General features: G+C 34.8%; 1 protein-coding gene across 1 annotated transcript; it reads right to left on the reverse strand.

Moving 5' to 3' along the window:
• Nucleotides 1–619: 619 nt before the first annotated feature.
• On the reverse strand, nt 620–20,915 carry LOC119530290 (transmembrane protease serine 11B-like protein). The gene is made up of 10 exons (XM_037831435.1): nt 20,911–20,915; nt 18,164–18,279; nt 8,023–8,141; nt 7,856–7,923; nt 5,421–5,581; nt 4,674–4,712; nt 3,969–4,143; nt 2,935–3,194; nt 2,310–2,452; nt 620–1,482 (listed from the first exon to the last, which is right to left on the reverse strand). The coding sequence occupies exons 1-10, from the start codon at nt 20,913–20,915 to the stop codon at nt 1,321–1,323; spliced, it is 1,248 nt and encodes a 415-aa protein (XP_037687363.1). The 3' UTR covers nt 620–1,320.
• Nucleotides 20,916–23,035: the final 2,120 nt, after the last annotated feature.

The raw sequence follows: 23,035 nt of genomic DNA on the forward strand, positions 1-23,035 counted from the left end.
TTGTACACTGTGGATGATTGTATGGTATGTCAATATATCTCAATAAAACCGAATCAAAAAAAAAAAAAACAAAAAAAAAAACCAACAACAGCCTAGTGGCCTAGCCCTCCAAGCCCTCTTCCATGACTTGCAGAAACTACCCTCAGATTAGTGAGGTGGCAGCCTAGATGCCAAGAAAGCCACCATGGCCCTGAAGACCAACCTAATTCAAGCAAACTATGCCCACACAGGCCTCCAACTTTGTGGTTTCCTGGATAGAGGGAAGTGTGAACTCATCAAGAAGACTGGTGACCACCTGAGCAAACTCCGCAGGCCGGTGGGCCCCTAACCCAGCTGGACGGGCATCCTCAAGCTCAACTGGGAGCCTCCAGCACTCCAGCTCAGCTGCATCCTCCTGGCTGGGACCTTTTCAGGAGTCTCTCCCTCCAGCTGAGGAGCAGCTTATTAACCACCCTGGATCCCTCGCCCAAGCTGTGGCCCAAGTGGAAACAATAAAGCTACTTTGGGGCAGAGAAAAGGAAAAAAAAAGAAAGAAACAAGGCCACCTGCAAAAATTACTTAGGGAAGCAAACAAAAAAGGAGAAAAAATTGTCATATTAAACACAGTCTGCTTTTGAAAACATTTTAATCAAAATACATTACACACTTTCATGTGTCACAACAGCTTTTTTTGTACATATGTGACAAAGAATTTCCACAGAAACCTGTACTGACACTGAAGAATTACTATACCTGGTCTCTGTTAAGACTAAATTGTGTTGCTTTGCCTAGTTTTGTTAATGGTGAAATTCTTTCACAATGATTGCAAGAGTTAATCAAGATTCCAGAAAAAATAAGGGGCTGTAACTTAGTGCTTTAATTCTGACCAGGTTTCACTTACAACCTCTTCTGCAAAAGTTATAACATGGAGGTGTATAGAGCATGTTCCAAATGCCATCCTCAGAAAGCATTGGTTTCAGTCTCTGGCAGTGCTGCTTGCTAACTTGCTGTGGACAAGGACACACTTTCATAACTACAGAAAGTCTGAATAAATAGACAGCTTTGAACTGTGGTGGGATAGCTGTGATGTGGGCTCATGAAATAGAAAACAATAGTCTGTTTTTGATAGGAGCAATTTCTTTGCTTAGGCCTTTCTGGATTAAAAATGAGATTTCTTGTTTTGTGTTATGGAGTATGCTTAAAATTAAGTTCATAATTATTCCCTCAAGACCAGTTTTTTCAAAGCAGCCATTGTTCACACTACTTTAAAATGCATGTGAAATAGGGCTGAGCAGTAACAAACAAAAACGACCATCATGGTTACTACAAGATGCTTCTCTCTTAGATACCAGTCTTGGAGGCAATCCAGTTCCGATAGGCAGTCACTCGCATGTAGACACCTGGTTTATTGATTTTACCACACTCATCTCCCCAGCTTACTATTCCAACAAGGTACCAAATATTTCGAGAATTGGGATAAACTAGTGGTCCTCCAGAGTCACCCTAAACAAAACAAGAAATATTTATTATTATGAGAATTTACTTTCCAGTACTTTATCTTACACTAAATGAAAAGCCCAGGTGAAGTTTGTGATTCATTCATGCTTCTGAGACCATAGGAAGGTATATATCCCCGTATCACCCTTAACCTCAAGAATATATATATCCCTGGGGCTGTTTGGTGTTTATCTAAACCAGAAGGGGATTGAACTGATAAGTCACAGGATATAATTCTAGCAGAAAGTTTTTGGAAGACATATGATGCGGACATAAATGAAATGCAAGACCTTACACCTAAAAAAAAAAAAACAGTAGTCAGAACCTTAGACATGAAAGAGGTAAGAAGTTAATAGGAATCTGGGAATGATCTGGAAGTAAATGAAAAATTTCTGAGACTGATCCCTTAGGTCTGTACTCCTGAAGGGAATAGACTGTGATGCTAGACAGCCTGGGCTTGTAGGCCAACTCTTCCTTTTACAAGCTGTGTGACCTTGTGCAAATTACTTAACCTTCCTGTGACTCAGTTTCCTCATCTATAAAATGAGTTTAATAATAGTACCTACACTATAAGGTTGTGATGAGGATTAAATGAATTAATATTTGTAAAGGACTTAGGACTTGAGCTCCATAGCAAACACAGTATAAGTGTTTGTTAAACATTTATAAATAAAAGTTGCATGGAGAGGAGAGTTACTTTAGTGCCAGGATGGCAGGGTTGTCAAAGTGAAAATTGATTGAAGCATAGAATTGTCTCCACATAGATGATTTTCACAAATAATAGCAATTATTTATCTACCATTTGGATAACTGCAAATAATGTCCAGACTTACCTGGCAAGCATCAATATTTCCTTCCATATATCCAGCACATAGCATTGTGTCCGATACTGCACCATTATATGCTTCTTTAGCATTACAGGTGTTTGTATCAATAATCTTGACAGGTGCTTTTTGAAGTAACACTGGATAGTCACCTAAAGGAAGTAAAGTATCAGCAAAAGAGTTGCTCTGAAACAGATCAGATGGGAACTTTACTTTGTGCATAAGACCTCTATTTGATTCTTGCCTATTATTAGGATGAAAAAGCTCACTCAATTCCCTCCCTCAAACCAATGAAAACTAAACATTCAAAGCACAATTTGAAACAATTTTCTTAGGCCACTTTTCCATGTCTTTATTTTCATTCTTACATCTTTGGACCAGAGTTGTTTCAATTAGGTTCTCCAAGTTTAGGGAGCTTGTAGGACCAGTCTCCTTGGGAGGCTTCAGATCAAGACAATTTTCAGAGTCATAACCTCATATGCATCATTCCCTGAGAGATGGCCTGAGAGTACCCTGCTCTGACCATTTGGGTATAAATGATGCCTTTGACTCTGTACCTGAGGGTATCATCAAACTTTCTTGGTGCTTTTTTTGTACCTTATATAGGTATATGTTAGGTTTTCACTGAACTTACCATCATACGAAAGTGCTCCCCATCCTGTAACCACAACACCTTCACCTGGTGGAATAATCTGTGTGGCTTCAGGAAGACAAACTCGATGTACATCATTCTTAAATGAAACATTCTCTGTGAGCAGTATAACTGCAATATCATCATGATGCTCACCCGGGATGTAGTCTTCATGAATAATAATTTTTTGAACATTATGTTGCATGTAAGGGGGATTTACTTTAGTGCCAAAGCTGACTGTGTAGTTGTTTGGATTTTGTGTCCTAGAAAAATGAAAATTATGTCCTTTATCTTGCTTTCAAAATAATATAAATATGTTCTGCAACTACCATACTCTTTGCATGCTATTAATATTTCTTTGCTCTATAACTCATTAAAAATAATATAGTCTGATTTTCAAATTCATTTTTAAAAATCTCATTTGAGCACTTACACCACACACTATGTAAGGAAGGTAATGGGATATAGAAATGAAAATATATAGCCCAAGCCTTTCAGAAGCTTAAAGTCTAATAAGGTAAGCATAAACTCTGGCAGTTATAATAATTGCTTAAGTGGCTATAAATAAAAAAGTTAGTGGGACCATAAAACAGGAGGACCTAGATCTGTGTGCTTAAGGGAATGGGAGATATCACATGGAAAGCAGTGTTTTGGATGAAACTATAAGGCTGAGTCATATTTGCTAACACAAGCAGAAGTGAACACTCCTGGCAGAGCATGTGCAGAAGGAAGGAGATAGGAAAAGAATGATGTATTCTAGCAACTAAAAGTAGCTTGAGATGTCTGGAGTGCAAACTGATGAGAAATAATGATCATGTGAGAAAAAAATGTAGAACCAAGAATGAATGACTCTTCCCATTTTTACTGGTGAGGGAGGAAAGCCTTACATAGGCTTACATAAAATATGTCTTCTAAACAAGGTCAGTTTTGAGAATTAAAAGGTGTGCTATTAATAATTAAGCTGAGATAACAGGTGTGAAGTGGAACTGCACCAGGTCCTATGGCTTTCCAAGCCTTAGGCAAGATGGTGAACTTACTTTTTAAAGCAGTGAGCTGCAGTCACAAGGTATCTGTTACTGATCAAAGAAGCCCCACAGTAGTGTTGGCCATTCTTTTTGAGACTTGCTTGCCAAGGCCATTCTCCCTCCTGAGCAGTGGAGCCTCCCTTGATTCGATCATATGTAGCTGACATCCTTGCTCGCCTCCCACAACCTGCCAGAAAGAGTTAGTTTGTTCCGTTGAGAAAAGGAAGATAATGTCTACTTGATTATAAAACAGAGAGTGAGCCGAGACATCCTTCTATCATCCTGTCTGACAGAATCTTACTGAGAGGAATGGAAGATAATCTGTACAGGAATCACTGGTAGCCCCTGGATCACCTATGTATCCAGCATAGGATCTCCAAGACACCTCGGCACTTGGAGAATGGATAAACTGTGGGAGGCCGATGAAGACACAGTTAAGCCCATGAGCTCTGTAATCACACTTCCCGGATTTGAATTCTAGTCCCACTGTGTATGAGCTAGGTGTTGTACAAAATATTTTACTTCTTTGTATATCAGTTTCCCCATCTTAAAATGAGATAGTAATAGTATCTATTTCTAGGATTTTTGTGAGGATTAAATGGGTTGTTATATGTAAAGCACTCAGAACTTCAACTGGCCAAAAATAAAAAATCTTGGTTAATATCATGTGTTTTAGGTCATTTCATATGTTTAATTTAAATATATATGAAAACTTACAGCTGTTGATAATCTTTTCAGCATCAACCTTTTTGATTTCTGAAATAGAACAAAAAAGTCCATAGTAAGTTTAATATCTAGCATGGATCCACTGACCTTGGGGCCAATGGAGTAAGATGGTAGGTCCTACAAAGCAGGAGGGCCCAGAAAAAAGAATCTCAGGAGAAAGTGTCAATAGAAATGAGAGAATATTTGTTTATAGGGATTGTTCTTTTATTACATAGGCAGGTATGATATGGAAATACCATCTTGATAGTTCCTCATGAGAGACTACTTTTTTACTTAATTAGAATTTTATTTTATGTCATCTAAAGTGGAAAATTGCCAGTGGCTTTTCTTAGAAGGTAAGAAAGGACCCAACAGTAAATTTTATTGTTGCCACCATACAAAAATAATTTAAACTAAGTGACCTGTCTTATCACAGCAGATCCAAAACTGTTTTTGAGAAGAAAAGATTATGAAAAGAATGGCAAGACACACATGATTTATAAGTACTACATAAAGTCTTACCATTTGCTTTAGAATGAAAAGCAGATTTTTCTCTCAGAACCAACTTCAAGGTATGGCATTATTGTGATTTCAATTTGTTTTTTAAAGTAAAGAACACAAGTAATTACTCTGATGTTAAGCAGTGATTTGTTCAATTAAAAATAATATTGAGAATCACCTTTGGGTTGGGTGTTTCTGATATGTATTAGGGTTAAAGATATGAAAGTAACATTGCTCCCATCTAATATGTAAGCTTACCCAAGAGCCTAAGAGAATTAGGATCTGTAGTCAAGGATCCTGAGTGATTCCTCAGCATTTGACGTAAGATGCTTTCAATGCTTGTCCTTGTGCCTTCCTTCATTGATCTGGGAGACTTGAATATCAGCCATATTTGTGCTGTCACACTGTTCCTATCAGGACTGGAAACAACATAAAGATTTCATGTGTTGCTAAAAAACAGCATTTCCTTTCTTGTTTTCTGATGTTTCATATCTTGGTTCTTCTGATCTTCTACAGGTTTGTGCAGTTCTTTCACTTTAGGTCATGCATAGGATCATCCATTTGCCTACATTTACTTGGTGACAGCATGCATTCAACTATGTTATTAAGTTTAGAGGACAAATATTTCTACAAATCTGAAATATAAGAAAGATCTCAAGCAAAAAAGGTGGAGATTTCATCTGAGGACAGAGATCATTTATTCACACATTCATCAATAATTTATTGAGCAACTGCTATAGACAAGTGACTGAACTAGGTGCTATTGGGTGGTACAAAGGTGACTAAGATAAGGTTCCTACCCTTAAGGAATATACAGACAATTAAGTGAGATAAGACACATATATATGACTATAATAAATAACTATCAACAAGACAGAAGTGATAAGATATTATCTTATCTGCAGATATTTAAAAGAAGGATAAATCACTTTGTACTTAAAGGATCTGAGAATTTTCATGGAAAATTTAAGGACTTTAAAATATGAGGAAAATTTCTTCAAGCAGAAATGAGGAGTAGGACACTAAAAATGTTAATTTATTATGTGTTTTATTATTATTATTATGAATTTATGGGGTACTGACTATATGTTTCAGGAAATTTATCATCGTACTTATTATCATGTTTAGTCTCCACAAAAATCTTGTGGCATAGGTATCCTTATCTTCTCTTTATAGACCAAGGAAAATTGAGGCTCTAAAGAAGTTATATATCATGCTCAAGTCTACACAGCTAGGAAACTGTGGTTCAGAATCAATGCAACTAACATGATAAGCTGGGCATTATGCACTCTCCCTGTTCCTAGTTATCCAGTGATTCCAGTGCCTGGGATATTAAGTTCAGATGGAGGAGGGTATTTAACAGTAACCAAAGGGTAGCAGTAGAGAGAAGTTGTCCAGCAAAACTATTTTTTGAGGAAAATTAATCTGATTGTGGTGTGCAGGGCAGATTTATTTGGAACTGGAAAAGGAGTGGGCATGTAGGAATTGTCAAACAGCCCTGAGGCTAGGGTCTGAAATGTTGTTATTATGCTTTGGGTCTCCCTAAAGGATGCCCAACCTGTTGGCATATAAGTCAATAATCACACATAGGAAGACTCAGCTCACATGAGTTTGATTATTGCAATGTGTACCAAACTGAAAAACTCTTTCCTATGGGCTTTCTTCATCACTTCCTCTAGGCTCAAGCTACATACAGATTTCTGAAGTTACATACATGAGAAAACAAAACAGAAGCCTTCTGGGGGTTGTAGTTGCTTCTGAGAAGCATGTAGGCCCTTCAACGTTAGTCTCCCATGTCTGTCCAATACTATAACAGACCCTCAAGTTCTCAGTGCTGGTTGGGACATTAATCCACGCTGTAACTACAGGAGTCCCAGGAGCAGGAGAAAAAAGGAAGACACAGCCTAGTGGCACTGCTAATGGTAAAAACATTAGTAACCTTCTTTTGAAATGTATTTATTTTTTACAAATGCTTTCACACACATCATCTTCTTTGATCCTAAGTATGGTCCCATGAAGGATGCAGGGAAAGTATTATCACCATTTTACAGATTGGGGGAACAGATTCAAAGAGTGACTCTAATCTCTGGGATTATTAATGTCTGAGGCTGGACTGAGATTATTTAACTCCAATTCTGTGCTATTCCATGTTGTACCACACCCATATGCAAGGGACACAGTATAGCTATTTTACTTCTGGTTATGGTGAGAAGAAGATTTTCCTTGGTCAGTAAAGTCTTGTGTAGATAAGCTTTCCTGTAGTCTACAAGAATCATAGGGACAGTTTCATGAGGTGTTTAGAACACTTGCAAGTAGAAAGACAGGAGAAAACAGAGTCTATATTAATGCTACTGCTAAATAAAAACATTATAGCATCAAATATTGGTCTAAGGGATCATGTAATGTTTAGCCAGACATAAAATCCTAAGAAACTAGAGGGATGAATCAACTGCAATTTAAAGATTAATGCATTCTCAACAGATCTAATGAGCTCAACTGTATAGCCCCCATTTGCTCATTGATTCATATTGAACAATTAGGCTAACAGTTGGGATAATGCTGACTAGTAATAATTTATAAAATAAAGACTGTAATGTGTCAATGATATGGACTCTTTTTACCAAGTACCTTGGAGTATAATTTTATGTGTGGTAGGTTTATCTCTTTTCTGAAAGTCAGTGTTGGCTACTTACAACAGTTTGATCACTTGAGAGTTGATATATTGCCTGTAAATGCTAGAACTTTCAAACGCATCAACCATCTGTTTAAAAAGAACATAAAGTCAAATATCAAACTCCAATAACATATTTATATTTCAGGGAATTTACAATGAAACAAATACAGGAAAATTCTAACTTACCTTAGTCTCAAGAAGTTTGCTAAGATAGTTATTTTCTGGTGATGTCTCCCTTCCATAATTGCTATTATATGGGATATTCAGTACTTTAAAGCTACCTTGATAATAGTAGGTCCTGTTTTCTGTGAGGTAAAGAAATGATTCAAGAATTATTTAAATGAAATTGTCTTCAAATCCAGATACAGCTCTACACAGTAATATCAACTAGTAAGTATTTTGCTCATATTAGATATTGATAAACCATACTTTTATCCTGCTAGCACTGTTGATTAGACAACCTGGACATCATGGAGAGTGTTTCTAGGATTGACACTATAGCAGGTACATATAAAAGGTCAGAAAGAAGAGCAACATTTTGACGGAGACAGATAAGACTACATTCTAAGAATGGGACTTCTGCCTAGAGTAATTAATTGCCTGACTATGAATAAGAATAGCTTTAGTTTTTAAGTGTCTATTGTGTGGATTCTTCATAAAGACTCCATGAAGTATCCCCATTTTGCAAGAGAAATGGAGCCTTAGTGAAGGATTGAGTAATTTTCCCAATATCAAACAGCTAGTAGGAAGAATCAAGGATCCAAAGCCTATCTATCTTATTCCAAAGCCCAGGCCTAATCCATTACACTTCCTTCCTAAATTTTCATAGTTACTAAATTACTTATTATCTGCTACATTTATCTCTAATATGTGATAGATATGCATTTAGGAATATACTACATATTTTGTAACAGAATCTAGTATATAATAAGCATTCAATAGTTGTAAGTATTATTTTGCAATATGATCCCTGTATTTGAGGACCATCTTGTAGAAGAAATAGGCTCAGTATGGAAGAAATCATTACATTAGGTGACAATAAGAAGATAATTAAATGATAAAGTGAACTGTTCCATTGCAAGTTCTGTATGAATGCAGAGAAGTTTGACATTGCAACTGAAATGTGACTCGTCCCCATAAATGTGAGAAAGGTTATGGAAACAGAAAGCAAGAAGGCCAAAATAAAATGTTGAAAATGAGCTGTTCATAAAGGCATATAATTTGTGAATGAGTATTGTTAATTTCAGTTAGGTTGTCTGTGAGCCATGAATCTTTTACTATAGAAACCAAGCTTTACATGTTTGTTATTAGTTTTACCATTAGTAGTAAGAAATAGACCTTGAAACTATTCAGCTTTCTTGTTCATAATTCCATATTCACAATACATCCTTCAGTTCTTTATTGGATTCCTAATTATTTCTACCTACTACAAAGTTAAGCAGCTATGAACATTCCCCAATGCTAATTAATAAGTGGCAAGGTACAGATTTTTTATTACAACTGTTTTAAGCAGTTTTTTCAGAACCAATGGATAAACTGATAACTTAATTGTTGAAGACATTAAAGACTAAGAAACTATACCCTAAGGAGAAGGAAATAAATTCGTGAATATCCTATTATTAATTGAATTACATGCAACAATCCTAATGGGCCACTAAGAGAACTCACTAACTATACTTAGGTCTCTGTGAATATAGTTATTGTGACCTGTTGGTACCTGATGAGATGACAATAACCTCTTAGGGATGGGTCATCTATAAGACATTTGTGCACCTTACCATTAACACTTCTATCTTTATTAGTAAAAATACCAATATGAATTGAGAAAGATAGTTAAGGTTTCAGGAAGAGGAAATCATTTTACAACATTTCCACAACTGGATTACTTACAATTTATTTCTAGAAAGAAAATTGAAAAAAAGGTCAGTAATCACTATATCATAATTCAGAGTCTGTGAATTAAGCTGGTGTTCTCTGAGCCACCCCAACTTTCTAAGTGTTAAAAAGTGAAAGTAAATGTGCCCTACGGTTAAAGAAAATAGCAGACTTGATAAGAAAGTATTTGGGACAAAAAGCAGAAATTTAATATGCAAACTTCCTCAGCCTATGACACATCCCTGGGCTCCTTCTCACAATATTCTTTAGAAAACATCTGGTCCAAACAAAGTAGAGTAAACAACAATTATATAGGCTCTAGTAGAGAATTTGTGTATAGGTCTTAGAAGGGAAAAGCCAAAAGAAGGAATGAATATAAACAAAAATCACAAGAGGAATTATTAAGGGAATAGAAGAGTTAAAACACATAATCCCCATAATCTCAAAGATATAGTAGACAAAAGGGCTCAATGATATATAACAGTCCAGTGAACAAAAAAGTAGGCTGCAGAATTCCATAAAGAAATTGAAATGAAAATAAGACTACCACAGATGAATGCAACTTTGAAAACAGATATAGATTGAAAATATTGTGGTATGGAGGACAGCCTTGAAGGCAAACGAAATAAAATGGAAAAGAAATAAAATATAAAATTACTCTTGGGGGAATGGGCGACATAGAATGCAATGGAAATCCAACAAATGTAGAAATGTTCCTGATATAAAGAGTTGAATGAATGAATTTGAATTCTGTAATTTAAAACAGCTTATTGTGGTCTAAGAAAATTTGATACAGGATGAACGTAACACAAAGACAGACTGGACTCTGTGGATCCAAACAATAAAATATCCTATTAATATTCAGGGAAGAAAAAAATAATAAAATAGTTTTCATTTACATTAACAAATGGGAAAAGGTCAAGCTGTTGTCTTTGACAACACTGAATGTCAAGTGACAGTGGAGAAATCTTAACAGATTTTTGAGGTTTAAAATTAGGGTAAAGCAATAATCTTTTGCCTAGCCAAGTGGTGTAGCAAATATAAAAGCCATAGAAAAACATTCTTATGCATGTAAAATCTAAGGAATTCCAACATCTTAAAACCTTAACAGCATGACTTCAAGGAGACACATAGTCCACCTAGAGATTAAGCAAAATAAGGAACTCAGGAATCAAGAACATTCAGCTAAAGATGATGGATATAATAAATATATTTAAATATGCTTCTTTCTCAAAGCCCATTAAAATGATAGCAAATTTCTTTGAGTTTTGGTTTGAAAGAAGTAAATCAAGTACAACGATAATGTAACAAAATTATGGAAGCTAGAAGCTGGTGGATGAGTGGTAATTGAACTAACAAATGCAAGATACCTGAACAATATGGTAGCAGTGGGGTGAGTAAAGATAAATGCTGTTTTGAACAAAAGAACCCTAAATGGCACCAAGAATCTCTGAAGTAAGGGTGCATTGAAACAGCTAGATTTCAGTGTCTTCCCCAAATACTAAGATTTGTAGATAAGAGAGACTGAGACACAGTTAAGGGCAGTTATACTATATTCAAACTTTATAAGCTGAAAATCAAAGCCATGAGATACCATCTCACACCTACTAGAATGACCACTAACGAAAAAACAGAAAACTACAAGTGTTGGAGAGGATGTGATGAAATAGGAACACATATTTATTGCTGGTGGGAATGTAAAATGGTACAGCTGCTGTGGAAGACAGTTTGGAAGTCCCTCAGAAAGCTAAGTATAGAGTTGCCCTATGATCTAGGTAAATACCACTACTAGGTAAATACCAAGAATTGAAAGCAGGACCTCAAACATACATTTGCATACTGATGTTCATAGTGGAATTATTCACAATTGCCAAAAAATGGAACCAACCAAAGTGTCTATTAACCAAGGAATGGATAAACAAAATATGGTATATACATAAGATGCAGTATACATCTATACATAATCTATACATAAGATTCAGAATAAAGTCCTGAAGCATGGGACAACATTAATCAACCTTGAGGACATTTCATTGAATGAAATAAGTCAGACACAAAAGGACAAATATTGTAAGATCTCACTGATATGAACTGATTATAATATGTAAACCCATAAATATAGAACATAGGTACCAAGATATAGAGTGAGGCTAAATAATGGAGGGTAGTTGCTTAATATGGGCAGAATGTTTAATTAGGTTGAACTTCAACATTTAGAAATGGATAGAGATGTAGTAGTATGTTACTGTGAGAAAAATTAACAGTGCTGAATGATGTGTGAATGTGGTGGAAAGGGGAAGTTTAGAGTCATGTATGTCACCAGAAGGAAAGTTGGAGTTAAAACATGGGAATGTATAACACAAGGAATCTATAAAAAAAGATCACTGTGACTGATTAACTGTAAAATTATAAGAAATATTAAAAAGTTCTTTTATTAACTAGAAAAAATGTCTGACACTATTACAAGGAATTAATAATAGAGGGATATATGGGAAAAATGTACCTATTGGAAACCATGGACTAGAGCTAATAGTAATATTTTTAAAAATAACAATAATAATAAAAATAAATTTATATACAGAACTTTTTTACCAGCTTGACTCCAGTAAGCTAAGAGCCAAGATTATATCCATGCAAATCAATGGAGGTTTTTTCCCCCATATGGGAATTCTGATTAATCTAAGAGAAAAGATAAGTAGATGCTTAAGGATCAACATATATTTGAGAAAATCATCTAATATAAAATGCTGAAGCCCAGAGAAAATCAGCTTGGAGGGAAAAAAAAAAACTTTATGCAAATTTTTTACAAAGTATATTACTGTGCTCAAAGAAGAATTTGTAAGAAATAATATCAGAATAAAGTAACATTTAGATAATAAGAAATAGCTCTTAACAATTAAATACATAATAGCAGGAATAAAAATTTCAGTAGAAGGGTTGGAAAATAAACAAGAAAATCACCAAGAAAGTTGATTTTAACAAGACCAAGGGGTGGGAAGTAGAACAGAGATACATAAGAAAATTAAAGGACACATTCACCCGGCCCAATATCTAAATAATAAGACCTCTAATAAAAAAAAAATAGGAAGGACAAGAAATTATTCAAAAAAATAATCTTAGAAAATTTCTGGAACCTGAATTATGTGAGTTTTGGATTGATATAACTCACTAAATGCCAGCATGTATGAAAATAAGACTTAGACTAAGTCACATTACCATGAAATTTCAAAATGCTGAGGACAAAGAGAAAAATACAAGTTTTCAAAAGTTGGGGGATGAGGATTAGGAGAAGAGTTTTCACTGAAAAAGTCTAGAATCAGAATGTCATCAGACTTCTTGACAGACACTTTGAAAGCAAGAAGACAGCAGAGAGAGTAATGGAAGAGACAATGACAATTAAATGTAATATATAATCCTGGACAGGATCTAATAATGGAGGGCAAAAGGCTCAAAAGGACATTATGAGGACATATGAAAAAAATTGAAATGTAGACTCTAAGCTTATATCAATGTTAATTTTCTTGAGCTTGATATCTGCACTTAAGATGGCTACATAAGTGAATATCTTTGTTCTTAGGAAATGTATTTCAAGGAGTATGATGTATCCAGTATACTCTCAAATGTTCGGAAAGTAGATAGATAAATAGGTAAAGAAGGAGAGATAGAGAGATAGACTAACAGAAAGATGTGTAGATATAAGGATACAGAAAATGTGGCAAAATGTTAAAATTAGTAGATCTGGGTTTCTGTGGGTGTCGGGATACGTTGAAGTTCTCTATACGGTGTTGCATTATTTTTGCAACTATTACTTAAGTTTGAATTGATTTCAAAATAATAAGTTTAAAGATTTTAAAAAAGAAGAAAACAATAGAGCATTGACTTTAAAAGTCTTAGAGAAATATTTTGCAAACTAGAATTCTATTCTGTTAATAATGCTATGGGTAGAGTTAAGATATTTTCAGACACGTAAGTTTTCAAAAATATACACTTCTCATAACCCTTTCCCAAAAAGCTCCTGGCAGATATACTCCACTACAACTTAGTGAATTAAAAAAAAAAAAGAAAAAAAATTAAAAATAAATATTTAAAATAAAAATTTGAAAAAATTAGAAAAAAAAAAAAGAGCTATGGAATTTGGCATTAAGGGAATAAAACCTATAGAGAGGCAAAGGTAATCCCTAGAATTCTGCCAAAGGAAAATCTATAGATGACAGATGTTTAGTCAAAGTCTGAATGAGTGTGGAATTCTCATCTTCCATAACAGAAAAGTGCATATGTAATGCCAATAATTGAAAAATTAGGAAATACTAATATTAAGAATCAACTTAAAGAGTTTAAATGGCTGCCTCTGGGAAATGAGAAATTGGGGTAGTGGAGGAAGGGCTGCATTTTCATAAAAAGGTATGATTAACTATTTGGCTCTTTAAACTATGAGTATATATAGCTTTGAGGAAAAAATACTCAGGCATGACGAAGCCATGGAAAAAGGATCAATGGGGAATTTAAATATATATTCAAAACTAAACATTATCATTACAAACCACAATGAAGTGTGATAAGCATTCACAATGTAAAAGAGAATAACTGCTAAAAAAATGAGAAGTGCAAGTATGGTGCTTTTATTGTCTTTCATAGCAAGGTATAAATTAGATAGTGTCTAAAGTTAAAACACATGGATTTGAAAAGTGACTCCAACTTTCTTCGTGTTTTCAAGTATTTTTTTTTTTCCTTATATTAAGGGATTTTTATACTGATGTCTTTGTTATGAAGAAACAGTTGAAGTCCAATTTCTTCAATTTTTTTTCTTCACGTAAAACAAGTATAATATTGTAATTATAAAATAGCTCATAGAGTACCATCTTAGCAGAAGTACATTTTTTTTTTGCTCTCTATCAATTATTTATCTATCCATTCATATCTCTGTATGGGTATCAATTCTTTTACCTATCTATATTCAAAAAGATGCCTTCAATAGTGTTGGACAAATACTAACTTATTATTTCTGGGATCTGGAGGCATGTTTGTTTTTTTTTCTTTTTTTATTTCTTTCCTTCTTTTCCTTCTTTCTTTCCTTCTTTCCTTCCTCTTTTTGAAACTTCTCTATGAGGCTTCAATTTTTAATGACTATTATCAGTTTTAATGAACTACAGAATCTGTGGTTCTCTGAAGAGACATTTTGACTGAGACCTCAAAAAGAAGGAGCTGTCCAGCAAAGGGTGAGGGAAAGCAATATACCAGAGGGAAGGAATGGCCAGTGCAAAGACCTGGAGGTAAGAAGAGCTTGGTCCATTGAAAGAACTAAGAGAAACTTACTGTGGCTAAGAAGCAAGCAAGATCCGTGGGTGACCAAGATGTCAGCATAAGACACTCTAGGGTGACATTCCCCCACAGAATCTTTGAACAACTAGCAAAAACTGTTAGTCATCTTCCTCAACATTTTGGAAAAGAGTTAAAGAGTTGCAGATAGTGCTGAATCAAGAAGATTGAGATTTAAAAATGGTAGGAAAACTCATGGTATATTTGCTGGCCCCTCCCCTTTCCCCCTTACAATATGATATGGTGGTAGCATGTGCACCTATTGTAAGTACCTGGCCCTGTTCCAGAGGGAGCAAAGTAACCCTTACTCATGTACTGGGATACCTATACGTCCATGCCACTATATTGGGAAACTAGTCTCTGGCTCATCCTCTACAGAACTTGCCCTTGCAGGCAGAAGCAATTTCCAGACAACTAAAGCAATAGAAGAAACAATTATGTAAAAGAGGCCTGGGTTTACTGGTTTAAAGGCATTCAGTGGAGAACCTGGGAGAGAGTGGAAAGTCTGTCTCATAGGGAGTATAGGGGACAAGGGAATTCCTAAAGGCCATGAGCCAGCACAAGCCCAGGACATGGCACAGGCTCAGAAAAAAATGGAGAGGACCCTGCCTTTCTTCTTAATAGGAGGGCTAACTCAAGAACACCAGCCAATGTAGAGTCAATTTGCAGAGATGGTGAATGGTGTTTTTGCATTGGTTTGTTTGTCTTTGTTAGCTCTTGGCACTCAAGGAAATCTTTGTCATATCACTAGCTGTATACAAATGTAAGGAAGAGACAGCTCAGGGATTAAATCTGAGTTAAAACTTTAAAATATTAAAATGTACAGTGCACAAAAAAAAGACTACAAGACAAAGAAACAGAAATGATGACCCATTCAAAAGAACAAGATACAAATTCAGAAACCATCAATAAATAAGATGAGACTTTAGGCATACTAGACAAATACTTTTAAATTTATCTTCAATATGATCAATGAGATAAAGGGAAACATAGACAAAGACTAAAGGATATCAAGAAAATGATGAATAAACAATATGAGTTCCAATATTAAAGAGAGAGAAATTTATAAAAGGGAACCAAATAGAAATAATGGAGGCAAAAATCACAATAACTGAAATAAAAATTCCCTAGGAGGATTCAACAGCAGACTGAATCTTGCAGAAAAAAAGAAGCAGTAAACCTGAAGGTAAAACAACTGAAATAATTTATACCAAGGAGCCTAAGTGAAAAAAGGTGAACAGAGCCAAAGGGACCTGTGGAACACCATTAAGCATACCAATATATGCTTTATGGGAGACCCAGAAAACAGGGGAAGAAAGAATACTCAAAGAAATAATGACAGAAAACTTCTCAAATTTAACAAAAAATATGAATATACACATTCAAAAAGTTCTAACTCTAAGAGAATAAACTCTAAGAGAAAAGGATAAACAGACAGGATAAACTCTAAGAGAACCATGCCCAGACACATGTAGTCAAACTGTAATTGCCAAAAACAAGAAGAAAATTCCCAAAGTTGCAAGAAAAAAAGCTACATGTTATATAAAAGGGAATCTCAAAAAGATAAAGTGCTGAAACAAAGTATAAAGCTCCTAGAAGAAAACAGGGAAGCATTTCCAGGACCTTGTTTTAAGCAATGGTTTCTTAGACTCTATATCCAAAGCACAAGCAACAAGATAAAAAACCAGATAAAGGGGACTTCAGCAAAATCAACAACCTTTGTGCATCAAAGAACTTCATTATGAAAGTGAAAAGACAGCCTACAGAATGGGAGAAAAATATTTGGAAACCACATATTTGATAAAAGTTTAATATCCTAAATACATAAAGAAATCCTACAACCCACCAACAAAGCATCCCAATTACAAAATGTGCAAAAGGCTTAAATAAACATTTCTCCAAAGAAGAGATACAAATTGCCAAACAGCACTTGAAAAGATGCTGAACATCATTAGCCATTAGGGAAACACAAATCAAAACTACAATGAGATACAATTTCACACCCAGTAGAATGGCTACTATCAAAAACAAACAAACAAACAAACAAACAAACAAAAAAACCAGAATATCCACTGTTGGAGAGGATGCAGAGAAATTGGAACACTTGTTTATTGCTGATGGGAATGTAAAATGGTGCAGCCCTTGTGGAAAACAGTTTGGCAGTTCCTCAGAAAGTTAAGTCTAGAATTGCCATATGACTGGGCAATCCAAATTCTGGTTATATACCTAAAAGAACTGAAAGCAGGGATTCAAACTGTTATGTGCACACTGATGTTCCAAGTAGCATTATTCACAAAAGAAAGAAGCAACCCAAGTGTCCATCAAAAGATGAATGGCTAATCAAAATGTAGTATATACATACAATGGAATATTATTCAGCCATAAATAAGGAATGGAGTTCTGATACATGTGACAACATGGATAAACCTTAAAAACATCATGTTGAGGGAAATAAGCCAGACTCAAAAGGACAAATATTGTATGATCTCACTGATATGAGATAATTACAATAAGCAAATTCACGGAGTTAGAAACTAAAATACAAGTTTCCAGGGGCTGAGGCAGGGGTAGGGAATGGGGAATTAGTGCTTAATTGGTGCAGTTTCTGTTTATGGTGATGAAGATTTTGGTGATGGATGGCACAAAATTGTGAATGTAATTAACACCACCAAATTACATATTGGAATGCTTTTAAAAGGCTAAATTTTATGTTGTATATAGGATACTAGAATAAAAATTATATTAAAAACTCACATTTGACTGAACAACAGAAACAGTGTACCCTAATGTAAACTTTGGACTATCCTTACTAGTGTAAATACAATAATGTCATTTTATCGGTTTTAACAAAGGTACCACATCAATGCAAATTATTAATAATATGGAAAACTTGGTGGGGGGGTGGTAAATAGGAACTCTATTTTCTGGACAATTTTTCTGTAAACCTTCAACTTCTCTAATAAAAATTAACTTTGCAAAAAGATTTTAAAAAGAGAGGGAGAGAATGGACTATAATAAATTAATGACATTTTAAAGGGAGAAAACTCAATGCCTGCAATTGTTTCTTTATCTTTTGTAGAAATGGAAATAAATTTTATAACAAGTTGAAATAAATAAAAATATTTTATTTACCCACCTACTGCCAGAAAATGGACCAGGAGGCCAATAGTTACTCCCAGGATTGCCAACACTCCAAAAACAATGAGGGCAATCATCCACATTGGCAAAGATGTACGGGCAGCTGTAACAGGTCTGCAAGTAAAGGATATGAAAATGAAGGATATGTCAGAAAAATCACAGATATTTCAAATCTGTATTTCTTTCTTCTTGTTCACTCCTAGAAGCTCCACAGTTTAGGCATAGTAGAAACAAGAGACAGTTGAAGAAAAAACAAGAGAACATCCCTTAAAGCTTATTGTTGAACCTCTCTGGATCTGTGTATGAATTTATTTTCAGGAGTATGATGGTTAGGGCCAAGTTATCTATACCTGGCATCCAGTTGCTTCCCATAATCAATGAGTAGGTATAGAGCCATAATTAATAAGTTAACACCTTGCAAGTTGAGGAGGCAAGAAATGGAAATGGCTTGGAAGTTCTTTATGCCCAAACTTATGATAACCTTTAACAGTATGATCATGATCCTATATTATATACAAAGTACACACAAAATATCTTGGGTCAGAACAGTGTCATCTAGCTTACTAGCTTGTTTATAATTGTGGTTCATAAGATCTTTTGTAGAAAAGGCAAGCCATGACCAACCTGCAATATGTTAGTTTATTTGCATTGTACTTCTTTTAGGGAATGAACATGTATTGAGAACCTCAGCCCAAATTGAGATAAGGATTTGTGGGAACTTCGCAAAGAGACATGAAGAAGACATTTTGGGAATAAGGGTATAACATGCAGAAGTTGGAGAATGACCAGCAATTCCATTTGTTGCAGCAAACTGTGGGTCATAGGTTGGCCAAAAATGAAGTTGGACAGAGAGGCAGCGACAAGTTCAAGAAGGAACTTTGACACCAAACAAAGAAGTTGAGATTTCATCTTATATTTGGGGGCTCTGCTAAGTGTGATTGGAGGCTGACCTTAATGATAATCACCTGGGGCACTTAATAAATATGCAGTAGCAGGATTCTACCTCAAATCTAGTGAACTGGAATTCTTGGAAGGGCTGAGAACTTGCACTTTAACACTTCTAGTGATGCAAGTTGTCACTAACCTATTGCTATATACATGAGAAAGTTGTCAAAAATTTTTATCTAGCCAAAGGGCATTGTCAGATCTTTCAGGTTAGAAGTAGCATCTTGGAGCAGCACATTTAATGTATTGGATCATAGATAAAAATAAACTGGGATGATGGTTTCAGAACAATATCACTTTTTAAAATTCATCATCTACTGAGGTTTTCTCAGTTTCCTTGTAAACTGCTTCAGACTTCTCCTTTCTCCTTAAACTTCAAGATCTATCTGTTCCATTCTCACTCTTAGCTGACATCCTTACTTTCAATTGCACTGAGAAAACTGAGGACATAACAAAAGAATATTCACAACCCAACCACCACATGTATGAATTTCTCTTCATCTATGCCCTACAATCTACCTTTTCCTCATGTCTCTATAAATAGTCTGTGTCCTCTAAGTCCAACACTTCCACCATCTCATTTCTTCATTCTCCAACATGTAGCCTATGTTTCAGCCATTTCAAACTATTCAGAGTTCCATGGACACACCAGACATTTTCACACTTCCAAGTCCTGTGTGCTCTATTCCTTCTGCCTAAAATGTCTACCTCAAGTACATGCAGCGAACTTCCACTCAAATTCATAACTCATCTCTGCCATCTCCTCTTCATTGAAGTTTTGCATTGGCCCACCCTATTACGGTCATACATGCAGAATATTTTTTGATTTTTACATGCCAATCGTTTCACCCCTAGATATGAGCATGTTGTGCTCTGAGGGTGCATCATTATTTGTTTTTTATACCCAGGGCATAGCATGGACTAGCACATTATAGACAATATTTGTCACAAGAGTAAATGAATGAAGACTAGGAGACTTATGGACAACTACCTCGTTGACGGTAGCTAGATCAGGGGGATCCAGATTATGGGAAACCTTCTGTGCTAGTCAAAAGAGTTTTGATTTTTTCCTGTGGAAATGATTAACACAAGAAGGACATGTAATGCCTACAGAGATTAATATTCAGGAAGTATGCATAACGATAGCTTAAAGGTGGGAGAAAATGAGAGGGAGAACCAATGAAGAATGGGGCTGTTGTAATACACGGAGGTGGAATGATGGGATCCTAGGTTGTGGTAGTGAGGATGGAAAGAAGTAACAAGTTTGAGAAATTTTACAGGAGTTGTATATTAGACAGAACTTGAAGATTAAATGGCTATATTAATAAAGGACAGGGATGTATTTAAAATGACACAAAATTTTATTCTGAAAAGTAGGGGAGAGAAAAACAAAGCCTTGAAGAGGTAACTTGGGGAAAAAAAATGGTAAATTTTTTATATCTTGAGTTTGAGGGACATTTAAGTTTCCAGTACACAATTGGAGATGTCAGACTGCTGACTAACTGAAGAAACACAGACATACAAATTTAGGAGTTATCCAAAAGTGGCAGAATCAAAGATGTGAAACTGGATCAGTATATCATAGTGATTGCTTATAAAATATTATATAAAATTAATGTTTCTCTGAGGCAAACATTTGTCTATAACTAATTTATCTCCACTTTTTCATACCTTTCCTGAATTTCATATCAGGATGAATGCTTGATATCATCTCCCAAAAGACTTTAAGTCATCAGTATTTGTTTCTTAACTGTCAAATTTAAAATATTGTCCATCATTCATTGATTAGTCAGCACTTACCTCATCACATAAGGATTCAGTTCCACCAAAACTATTTTGCTCACTGCTTTGTTCTCTAATCTTTACTCCACACCCTTTCTTAACTTTTCTATTTCCCTTGACCTCTTACTAATTAGTTTTCTTTCTATCCTCTTAATTCGGGATATATTTGTACCTTTATTGTTTTTACTAGTTTTATTTTTAAATCTTTGGCTCCGAATGGGACAAAAATTTTCATTTTGTTTTCTGCTATAATTTAAGAATTGGTATTCTTATAAGAAGAGCAAAGAATCAAAATCCATTAAAATTTGATTAAATATGATGCCTTAGAATTCATCCAAACACTTTGATTTGAAAGCAGAAAACTGAAATAACTTCCTAATTTTCAATTGTACTTCATAGAATTTTACAATTCTTATTTCCTATCCCCCATTTTGATTATCTCTTGTCACAAGTTCAGAGGCTTCTCTGAGTTGTAGCCATCTTTAAGTCATAACCTAAAGAGCTTACAAAATATGGAATAGTTTAAACAGCTGCTTAAAAATGACAAAGAGTTCCTGAGCAGAAAAATATCACTCAGCTCTTAGCCAATATTTCTGGCAATCTATGCTAAATTTTTTTTCTGAAAATCCACCTAAAGAATTTCTGGGATTGGATACAGAATAGCAATAATATCTTGCCATAAAAAGTTCCTGGAAACAAACTTCTAAATACTGTCTTGACAAGAACCCAAAGCATAGCTTTCTTTTGAAATTTATCCCATTCCACTATATAAGGCTAACCCTAAGAAAAAAATCTGAAGTTGGTAAAATTTGGTTTTGAAGTTTTTGTTTCCATTTCTGGTGTTCCTCTTTCTTTTAGACATTCGTCATTCAGGCATCCAAATTCAACCCCAAGATTTGCCAAGATCTCCTCAAATGCAGTTATAGAATCATCCATATTTCCAAATCCCTCCAGGCTCTGCAGTGTAATCTCTCTCTGAGAAGATAATCACTGAATACTGCCTTGAACCTCTCCTAGGAAACTAGGAGAACTTAAAAACAATGGCTTAGCCCTTTGAAATCTATAAGACTTTACACACCTGTCAAGATGATGAAAGAAAGAGGAAGTGTACTGTAAGTAAAACATATCATCTGCCCAGCATAACAATGACTATCTCATGGGAAAAACAAAACAAACAATAATGCTGTTTCTTCTCCACTCTTAAAGGTGTACAAACACACTATCACGTATTGATAGATCAGAGACTTGATTTAAAAAAATCAGACTTATGAGTAATATAGCATTAATAAAAAAGAAATCATACAATAGATTAACTATTTAATTCCAGAAAAAAATATTCACAATAGATTCTACCACAGTGAATGTATCTTTCAATTACACTTTTAATGAATTCTGATAATGTGAATATATATATATATATATATATATATATATATATATGAACACATATATTGTCTTAATGAGCTCGACTATCGATTCAATATGCAAATATTTAAATAAATATTTGAGTAAAGTATACAGTTTATATTCCAAAGTTATCAAAACATTAAATATTTTATAATCAGGTCCAGTTAATTTTGCTATATTTCATGTATTTCAGTGAAAACTATTTGCAAGCTGAAAGGATGTTTTTCAAAATTTTGGCATTAATGATCACTGTTTACTTAACAATTACCTCTTTAGATACTTGAAAAATAAATAGCACCTGTCTATACATAGTGATACTATTCTGGTTCATGAATCTTTCACAGATAAAAATTTGTGGTTTTATGTGTTTTACAGAGAACACATATGAAGCAGTGACAGTGTGAGACTCAAATAAGACTGTATTCATGAAACACTTGTTTAGAAAGCACAAGATGTTAAGCAATTACAAGGGAGCTGTCATCATCATCAACAGCAATTTAGCATTTGATTTACCAGAGAAGAAAATTTTCTTCTTCTTCTATCTACTACCTCCTCTCCACTTTCCAACAGTCACACATTCATATCATTTTTCATTCACAGGATGATAAGCTGCATGTCACCTCTCTGAAGTACTCCCCAAATTGTTTCTATAGATTCCAGACACAAGAACATATTTGTGGCAGGATTGTCTTCATGCAGGAAACCCAAAATTCAGTAGAAAAACTACAAATTCTCT

The sequence above is a fragment of the Choloepus didactylus genome, chromosome 3, assembly GCF_015220235.1.
Source record: "Choloepus didactylus isolate mChoDid1 chromosome 3, mChoDid1.pri, whole genome shotgun sequence".
Taxonomy (NCBI): Eukaryota; Metazoa; Chordata; class Mammalia; order Pilosa; family Megalonychidae; genus Choloepus; species Choloepus didactylus.